This window comes from Sander vitreus, chromosome 20, assembly GCF_031162955.1.
Source record: "Sander vitreus isolate 19-12246 chromosome 20, sanVit1, whole genome shotgun sequence".
Taxonomy (NCBI): domain Eukaryota; kingdom Metazoa; phylum Chordata; class Actinopteri; order Perciformes; family Percidae; genus Sander; species Sander vitreus.
In genome coordinates this window covers 23,708,666-23,719,277 of record NC_135874.1, presented here as the reverse complement: position 1 = coordinate 23,719,277, position 10,612 = coordinate 23,708,666, and the positions used below count along the sequence as shown (strand labels likewise).

Here is a 10,612-nt window from a genome sequence, read left to right as displayed (position 1 = left end):
GCTGACATCCATAGTACTACAGAGTTGTTTGCAGCTTGATTCGTCTTCGTTATTACTTACATTGATTAATCATTTCTCAATATATCTTTATTTTACTGTATTTATTGTTTATGTTATATTCATGTTTAATATGTATGTTTGTTTGTTGTGGCCAAACTTCACTACTATTTTAATGACACACACACACACACATACATACATATATATATATATATATATATATATATATATATATATATATATATATATATATATATATATATATATATATATATATATATATATAAGGAGTTACTGTTTTATCCCCAGGATTTCCAATATTATGGCATCACACTGGGTTTCTTCAATTCATTTGAGTCTTTTTTTTATGTTATACACCTTGTATATTGTATTTAACTGGCCTTAATTCTGTTTTTAGGTATTTAAATCAATAATCTGAACTATACTTCACGTCCACAAATAAAGAAGTAGCAATATGCTGATTCTAACATACGTGTCTGTTACTTACCAACAACAACTGTTGTGAGTTTGTACATGGATGCCTGAGTATTTTATATCAGCTTTCACTGTCGTTGGGCCCATAAAATACTCTTGATTTGGTGCTATCTCAAGTGTTCCAGATAGTAATGTGTCATGTTTAGATGTTCAGGTCACTAACTACACAGTTTGCCACTGCCACCTTAGCCATATTTAAACACTAAATCTTCCTTATCTCTTTTTTTCTTTTCTTTTTTCTATATTTTATTTCTAAGTTAAGTTGGATATCTCTGCTAGCCAGGTCTTAAAAGAGATGTTAATTAATGACAATGTTAATTCCCTGTCTCTCTTGAACACTTTTACTCCTCCCTCTGCTGCCAGGTCATCAAACTCTCCATCAAACTTGGGTTTTAACAGTGCGTGTGTGAATGATCCATTGGCAAATGGGGATGTAGCCTACTGTATGGGCCTATTACTATTTTATTCTATTTGTATCTCTAGTACATTGTTGTATTATATATCCCCCTCAGCTTTATTCTCCTTAATTGCAGTTTTCCCCCAAAACGTTTAATATTCTTTGAGACAAAAAGCCAGCACAGCAAACCCAAAAAATATTCACAATAAGATGCGAAACAAAATTAAGAAACAAATGAGAAACAGAAGGCAGCCCTTTAAGAATGATGTGAGCACTTAGCCAAAGAATCATAAAATATTTACAGTGATACATTTGGCACCTTAAATAATCTGGCGCACCTGGACACTGGAGCACATTAAAGTTTAAAGTTGTATAAAACAGCCTGTTAGTGGGGAATAATGTGACAGCAGGGTGATCAACTGTCCTGTTAGATGCTGCGTTCCGCCCTGCGCTGGACTCAAACACCACACAGCTGCAACGTGTCCTACCTGCACTGTTCACTCCGGACTGAGCTGAACCAGAGACGGCACATCTGCGCCGCCGGAACAACTCATGGCCAGGTATGCTGCTGTAATCATTTCCTCCAGTTTCTAGGTTTATACACATGGTTGTACAGGAACTATTATTCTCTTGCAGCGCCATTATTTGTCTAAGTAATATTTTTTTCACAATTTTCGGATTATTTGGTGCATAACTCCCAATGTCCTTAGGCTATAATTGGCGCACAAAGTCGGTTTTATTTCACTTTAGTCTTTTACTTTTTATGTTTCACTATCAATTATTTTTGGAGTCTACAACGCTGAGCTGTTTTATTGCTGCAGAAATCTGACCTTGGTTTGCCATTTCACTGCAGTTTGAAACGCTATATTACCGTGCGTAACACAATACAAGTAAGTCAGTGCTACTGGTTTCAGAGCTACAGGAGTGACAGCAGGTATTGATGACTGTTGACGAATAAGCTACCAAGTCGATGTTTGTATGTAAAACGTTTGGTATCATATGTTTATTATACAAACACTAATGGTGCACAGACATGCCTACATGATAATTTGATCAGCACTAGTTTTATTCTCTGAGCCATTGGCAGCCATTTATAATGAGCCATTTCTTGTTTTAAGGCTTAGGTTATTTCTGTTGCATACACATCCAACTTAAAATGTTGAATCATTTTGTTCATTGCATGCAAATGCATTTAAAGCAGTGGTTCCTAAAGTGGGGGTCCGAGGACCCCCAGGGGTCCTTGAGGGGGTTACAGGGGGTTCCCAGCTAAAACAGGAATAATTTAATTTGACTATAATTCCATCCATATGTAACACAATGACAGAATATGACTATTGTATTCATGGGTTTCATACATTTTCTGTAATAAAATATCTGAAAGCAAAAATCCTGTCAGATGGGGGTACGCTGGGACAAAATCTTATCAAATGGGGGTCCTTGGTCTAATTTGTGTCAGTTTAGTTTGGGAGCCACTGCTTTAGAGTACTGTCAAGATGTGTGTAACTTGTGACACGAAATGTAACTATGTATATTTAAATGCCTGATGGAAACATTTTCTTTTCATTTATTTAGTTTGCAAATAAACAAGTGATGTCATTCCATTACAGGGTGCCACAGAAACCCAGATGCAACTGGATACTTGACGGCTCTGATATAATGCACATCAATGTGATCAAATGACAAGAAAGTGTGAGGTGTTAATTTCAGTGTCTCTGTGTGCAGGCAACAAAGACATTTTCACCAAGAATAGCTGAACGGCATCTAACAGCCTCATCATGATGTATGGACAGATCCTTCATCCCCACAGCCCTGATGGTTGCTTTATAAATGTCAATGTTGGTGGTTTCAAACAACGGATGGAGCACAATGTTCTGAAACAATTCCCACAGACACGTCTGGGTCGCCTTCTGTGTTGCAGCTCCAAAGAAGCAGTCCTGGAGCTCTGCGATGACTTCAGTCCCTCTGAAATGGAGTACTATTTTGACCGCAATCCAAGTTTTTTTGGCTACGTTCTCAACTTCTACCTCACAGGCAAAATCCACCTGGTGGATGGGCTGTGCGTCGTCTCATTTTTTCAAGAGATTGAGTATTGGGGCATCAAGGAGCGCCACCTGGACTTCTGCTGCAGCAACAAATTCCATGAACTGATGGGGCTTGCTGGAGAGAAGTGCTGGGATCAGAGCCTTGATGACCTGCAGCTCCACAGCTCGGACTCATCTACTGAGGAGCTGTCAGCTTCGGAGGAAGACATAGAAATGTTTGAAGGCTCCTGGTGTGCAGATGTCCGCAGGAATATCTGGATTCGACTTGAGAATCCAGGTTATTCCACTTCAGCCAAAGTGATGGCTGTAGCATCCCTAAGTGTGGTCCTTGTCTCCATTGTTGCCATGTGCGTCCACAGCATGCCGGACTTCCATCAAGTGGATCTCAATGAGAAGGAGATTGAAAACCCAGTGCTGACTTTCTTTGAGAGCCTCTGCGTTCTGTTCTTCTCTGCAGAATTTATTCTCCGTCTGGCAGTTGCACCATCAGCCAGGAAGTTCTTGTGCAGCCCTCTCAATATTATTGACTTGATGTCAATTATGCCCTTCTATGTAACTCTAGCCTGTGATATAATGGATGAAGGTGAGAACACAGACCTGGAGAATGTTGGCAAAGTGGTGCAGATCTTGAGGTTGATGCGAGTCTTTCGCATCCTAAAACTGGCTCGCCACTCAGCTGGCCTTCGCTCTCTCGGTGCCACGCTGAGACACAGCTCCAGTGAAGTAGGGCAGCTGGTGCTTTTCTTGTCTGTGGGCATTTCCATGTTTTCTGCTCTTATTTGCTTTGCAGAGACAGAATCGGAAGAGTCAGAGCTGCAGACTATTCCTATTGGCTGGTGGTGGGCCACCATTAGCATGACTACAGTGGGCTACGGGGACACCTTTCCCGTGACGCTTGCTGGGAAGCTGATAGGAGCCCTGTGCATCATCTGTGGGCTGCTGATCGTGGCTCTGCCCATTACTAACATCTTTAATAAATTCTCCAAGTTCTATGAGAAGCAAAGACATATCGATCTCAGACGAAGCCATAACTGAACCCTCTCCAGCAAGTTCTAAAGAGTTCCAGGATGCAATGTCAAAACGTTCACCCCACAGACTCCTTCTTCACTCACACCTCATGAGAAGTTGTAAAAGCATGTGACCATGACACATTAACAGGGAAAAGGGATGAGCTGCAATATGTACTATAATAAACTAAAATAAATGGGGGCTTAGTATTTAAAGGTCAAGCAAGTCTTTTTTTCTTGTGTCGGGACAAATAATATGTTCATGGCTTAAGGGACTTTTCTTGTCAAGAGATATATGAAACGATTGATACCACTCCCATGTCGGCTACCTTAGTTTAAGCTTAATAAAGACCGCTATCTAACTAACTAACTACTAGCATGGGCTCTTTCTTGTTAATGGTAAGTTACTGGTCCTGGCCAAGAAATAGTGCACAGCGAACAGTAAAAAGAAATAATAACATCCAATTGTAGTTTAGATTAGTAGAATTTGACAGATATAGCATGTTAATTAGTGACATTTAGAGGTGCTGGTTGGTGTGTTTTGTTACCTATTGACAGATCCTGGGGCTAGCTGTTTTTCCCTGCTAAGCTAAGCTAACAGGCAACTGGCTCCAGCGACATAGTTATCATACAGATAAGGGAGAGGTATCGACTCCCCATCTAATTTAGACAAAAAGCTAAAAATTACCCAAACGGTTCAAAATGCTCATTTAACTACATTGACTTCATTCACAGTATATGGGCAAGTTAACCCAAGTGCAATACCATGTTTTTAAGCCATTAAATGCATTATTAAAGTGCTCATATTATGCTTTTTGGCTTTTTCTCTTTCCTTTAGGTTTATAAAAGTGAAAAAGCCCAAAGTCCACCCCAAAGGGACTTACCATCTCCGACAGAAAACACTGTTCACAAACTGCTCCAAACAGCTCTATTGTAGTCCAGCCTTTCCTTCCATTACAAACGTAACACACGTTATAATGCTCACCTAGCTGCTAGCGTGGCACGGCCTCATACTCTGCTTCTGACTGGCTAGTAGTCCTTACTTAGCTACTGTGCATGTGCGACGCTCAACAAAGATGGAACAGAAGTGAGATGTCTCACTCTGTAGTTAAAACAGAGAGCTCAACACACAGGGTGAAAAGAGGAGCTGCAGCAATGTGCAGTACAACAAAAATATAGTGTTTGTGTATATATGTAAACCTACTCTGATATAACCTCAAAATACAATTATGAACCTGAAAAGGAGCATAATATGAGCACTTCAATGCTTGGCAGTAAAAGTCTAAGTTATTCTTGCATTTGCAGCAAGAACGATGTGACACAGCATTCTGTAGTTGTTCATGTCCCTGCAGTTCCCATCTGCTATTGATCCATGCGTCTCGTTCTCATGTCTCAGTTGTATTTTGTGTCAAAAGGCTTTTATATGAATAATCCAATGAGACGCTTCTTGCTGCTTGCTGTGTCATCCGTGTAATGAGTTCTTAATCAAGTGCTGGGTCAACAGCAGTTAAAGTCAATAAAAAAAAAATCCTTACAAGGTGCTGAATTCACACTTTATCCCATCATAAGTATCGAGAGTCTTTAAACGGAGAAGCATAAACTGGATGATATTGGTCTGGGTTGGTCTTATTATCATTAAAATGATTTGTGTTTCTTCCATGCAGCTGTTATCAGGTTGTATTTCACATTTGTGTTGAATCTATATGCAAGCAAACGTTCAATCGTGCTGTGGCTTGATGTTCTGCTTCTTGCAGCAGTTACCTTTATCAGCAGTACCTACGTATGTATGCTTTATCTGCTACCTCTTCCACAGATAAGAATGTACGATCAATAAAAACAGATCAAATATCAGAGTTGCCCTCCAAAGGATGCCAATACTGTGGACAACAGAAACTTCTATCTCAATCCAACTGTTTTTTAATATCAACCATGGCCTCTACAATACTGTCTGTGGTGAGGTGGGGATTTTATTCAAGAGTTAAGTAAATATGTTTCTGAAATTTGTATTTCCATTCTAGTAAAATAAGTTTTTTTTAAGTATAAGTTTTAAAAGTACAAACAAATAAAAATGCATAAAGATTTAAAGTACACTTAGTACTACATTGAGTTGAATTTGACATTATTATATTTATAATACATTAAAGTAGGCATAAGGGTAAAGTACACTTGCATTAATTATACTTATTATTATATTATATTATACTGGATTATTATATTATTATAATGTATTGAAGTTTCAGAGAAGTAATATGCTTCGATTAAATATAATAAAAAATGTGCTTGAAAAGTCATACTTCTCAAAAGTAGACTGTGTAGAGTGTAGAATGTACTTTGGTATACATTAAAGCCCAAAAAATAGTATGACTATATTAATAACAAACTAAAAATTTAATTATTTGACAGTGTACTTTTACAAAGTAAAGCTAAATATCACTTCAAGTAGGAATGAAATAAATATATTTGTGTTATAAATACACTAAAAATATGCAAATAATATGCTCACATTTGATCATATTTTGTTAAAACGTAATGTAACGTTAATGCAAATATAGCACTTATTTTAGACCTGGGTCTTTAGTCAGATTATTCTCCCTGGCAGCTGATGACTACAACATGTATGCTATTTTGCAGCCCTCAGAGAATTGCTTAGTATCTTGTGGCTTCAGCCCTTAAATAAACATCTACGTCAGCACTCAGGGGTATGGTCACCTTTTAAGCTTGGGTCCCTCCTGCTGCGTCCTCCTTTATGCTCAAAGTCACACAGTATTGCACTCTGATTTAGTTCATCGCTTTAGTCTTTATAAGTGAACGTCACCGTCAGCAGTATCAGTGCTCATCTCAGTACTGGAGGACAGCCAGGTGGTTTCTACAGAAACATAGAGAGAGTGTCTGCGCTTTTGGGGTACTTTAATCACTAAAAGCCTAAACCTGCTAGTGACCCCCATGAGGCTGTTCATATGACGTTGATGTTATTGATTGGATGTTAACACATGTTAACAACTAACATGCAGAAGGGGTGACATGCATCAAAAAGTCAACAAAAAGAGCGTTGCTAGCAAATATAAAAATATTCCATGGGGTTTGTTGAATCAAGCTGATGTTTTGACTATTTATTTAATTATTGTTTGTTTGTTAATTGCTCTATTATATCATTTAGGACAATTGATTAAACCAATAAATGAAGATTTTCTTTGACTAGAGCAGTGGCCGTTTGGAACGGGCCGATTGCTTGGTTCCCATTATTGCTGCTTGCAGTAGGGGTGATACATCGATCTGGATCGATATATCGATTCAATGATCCACGATCCAATATTATCGATGCAAAGTGAAAATATCGATACATATCATCTGTAAGATGCCCCAATATTTTAAAATCCCACTTCATATTTATTTTTTCTAAATGGGCATATGATATTGTCTCATATTGTTCGCAGGACCTTGAATTGAATTGAATTGAAATAGTATCATGATAGACTTTAAGATATCAGCAAATATCGTATTGTTGTCCAAAGAATCAATATAATATTGTATCGTGATAAAACTTGTGATTTACACCCCTAGCTTGCAGCGTTGTCGGGTGGCGTGCCTGTTCGAAGCGAGAGTCATCAGATCATAAATGGTAAATGTACTGCCGATTAATTGCCTTGCGCTACTTTTCTTCTAACAATTATAAAATGCCTAAAGATTATAGTCAAATAACTGAAAACCATAAGTGAGTTTTTTTTTCTAAAAGTAAGATATCACATCTAAGAATACTTAAACACTTTGTATTTTCTTACTCCAGCACTATAATAAAGAGTGCAAAGCAGTTTACTAGCTATTGAATAGGATTTGAGCCACATGCCTTAATATGTCCACGTCTACTGATTATTAACCTTGTTAGCCTTTTACCGCTTTGCTCATTTCACAGTGTCTTCACAAGACTGACATTGATTTCCTTTTAATTACCCTTGTGGCGTTATCAGCTGTTCTGCTTACTCAGCACACACAGTCGTTCACAATAAGCATGTTGTGTTCAAATAAAGGGCGTGTTCTTGAAATGCAGCATTTGCACTCTGGCTGACACATCGTCTGAACAAGAAAAGACTGTCCCAGTGGGGCTCTAATGCAGCAAAAGTGCCCTCTTGGATGTCTCGATGGTAGAATTGTTTTTATAAAAGTGTCCTGTAGGGTGGCCTTAAAATTAAAAAAAATGTGTAGCAGTGTCATACAGGCTGCCTTACATGCTAGATAACTTTCTGCTTGCTGGTGCCCTTTTTATTTTTATCTGCCCCTGCCCCTCAGACAGCCTGAGTCTGCCACTGCTCATGTAGCCCACACACAATATAGATCAGAGGAGAGAGTAGCATATTGTTTGGCTTGAAGTGTTTAGCTGTTAGAGTGCATGTATCATAGAAAATGGAAATGTCTTCAATGTAATGTAGACTAAACTTCACCACTAAACAAGTGTGCAGTTCAGTCTACAAAAAGGTATCAGTTGTCACAGCTGTCTTTGCAAACCAAGTAAATTAATTTGTCGTGATTCAATACATGAAGTCTTTGTGCCCTGACTTAGACCCAGCAGGCTGAAAGATCCCAGGAACTCAGTGTTTCATTTCAAGGAAAGTGCCAATGCTTGGATTTCAGCTATTGATGTGTGAAGGGCGCTGGTCCACAAACACAATGTTACACTCTTCTGACATATTCAAATTATTAAACACAGTCACTTTTTGCTGGGTGTGGGCTACTGAGTACAGGTACACTGTGGTGTCTCAGAGGTTGGGTATACTGTAGATGTTAGTTTTAAGAAGTGATTTAAAAAGATGTCACCGATTTGGCTAGACGGAGATCATGACGCATGAAGCTACTGTTCATGAAATTCAAAAATACATTTACGGAATGACAGAAGCTAAACAAGTTGAGGAGTATAAAAGAGAAACAGAGGGTCAGGTTAGTAGTAAAGTTCACAACACATTTCAGCAACAGTGTTCAGCACCTCAGAGAGAAACTACTTTCAATTATAAGGGACTAATTTGAGAAAATAGCACTATTTTGTTATGGGAATATTTAGACTTTTTGTGTGGAGTTTGCATGTTGTTCCAGACTTTCTTTGACATACCATACTATGACTTTTTTATCACGTTTTTCAACGTACTATACTATGACTATTTTTGACATACTATGCTATGACTTTTTTATTACTTTTTTCGAAATACTATACTACTTTTTTTTAAAAACGTACTTGGCAATAAGCTTTTCTGATTCTGATTCTGATTCTGACATATAATACTATGACTTTTTTTGACATACTATATTATGGCTTTTTAATGACTTTTTTTTGACATACTATACTATGACTTTTTCCGACATACTATATTTTGGCTTTCTATCACTTTTTTCGACATACTATATACTATGACTTTTATCTTTTTTTTTTACATACTTTACTATGGCTTTTTTATGACCTTTTTCAACATACTATACTATGACTTTTTTTGACATACTATACTATGACTTTTTTCGACATACTACACTATGACTTTTTTCGACATACTATACTATGACTTATTTCAACAGACTATACTATGGCTTTTTATCACTTTTTTCGACATACTATACTATGACTTATTTCGACATACTATACTAAGACCTTTTTCGACATACTATACTACTACTTTTTTCAACATACTATACTATGACTTATTTCGACATACTATACTATGGCTTTTTTATCACTTTATTCGACATACTATACTATGACTTTTTCCGACATACTATATACTATGACTTTTTTCGACATACTATAATATGGCTTTTTAGCACTTTTTCGATATACTATACTATGCCGTTTTCATGATTTTTACGACTTACTAGACTATGACTTCACGACATAAGAGGTAAGGCTCTACAGAAGGTTATTAAATGTGCTCAGCACAATCCCCAGGACGGAGCTGCCATCAATGGAGGACCTACACCCTGCGGTGTAGAAAGAAAGCCAACAGGACTATCAAAGACCCAAATCACAACAGTTTTATGGTCTCTACCACGACTATATATTTATCTAGATATACTGTATGTTATACTTCATCCCAACATTTTAACTTTTTATAACATTTCTGATGGAATACTGTGTTTTTATGACATTTTTACATACATAGTATACTATGGATTTTTGACGAAATGCATTTTTATTAAATCTATTAACGCTTCTCTGTAATTGTGCACGTGGCAATAAAGAACTTCATTGTATCACTTAAATCTGTGTATGAACTTTCTTGCAATATTCTATACTATGGCTTTTTTATCACTTTTTTTAGATATACTGTAATATGGCTTTTCTCACTTTTTCGATATACTATAGTATGAGTTTTTCATGGTTTTTACGACATATATACTATGACTTCACAACATAAGAGGTAAGGCTCTACAGAAGGTTATGAAACGTGCTCAGCACAATCCCCAGGACGGAGCTGCCATCCATGGAGGACCTACACCCTGCGGTGTAGAAAGAAAGCCAACAGGACTATCAAAGACCCAAATCACAACAGCTTCATCATTTCTTCCACAAATATATTTTACATAATATATGTTATACTTCATCCCTAAGTTTTCCTGATTTATGATGGAATACTGTGTGTTTATGACATTTTTTACATACATAGTATAGTATGGCTTTTTTATGAAATGCTTTT

The 10,612-nt window shown here is 37.3% G+C and overlaps 1 protein-coding gene across 1 annotated transcript; it reads left to right on the top strand.

The window, feature by feature from the left end:
* Window positions 1-2,594: 2,594 nt before the first annotated feature.
* kcns3a (potassium voltage-gated channel, delayed-rectifier, subfamily S, member 3a) lies at window positions 2,595-4,094 on the top strand. The gene has a single exon (XM_078277856.1). The coding sequence runs from the start codon at window positions 2,668-2,670 to the stop codon at window positions 3,967-3,969; it is 1,302 nt and encodes a 433-aa protein (XP_078133982.1). The 5' UTR covers window positions 2,595-2,667; the 3' UTR covers window positions 3,970-4,094.
* The last annotated feature ends 6,518 nt before the right edge of the window (window positions 4,095-10,612 follow it).

Bases quoted from the DNA above. Each gene is read 5' to 3' on its own strand.
- kcns3a (XM_078277856.1), top strand. From the start codon at position 2,668: ATGATGTATGGACAGATCCTTCATCCCCACAGCCCTGATGGTTGCTTT.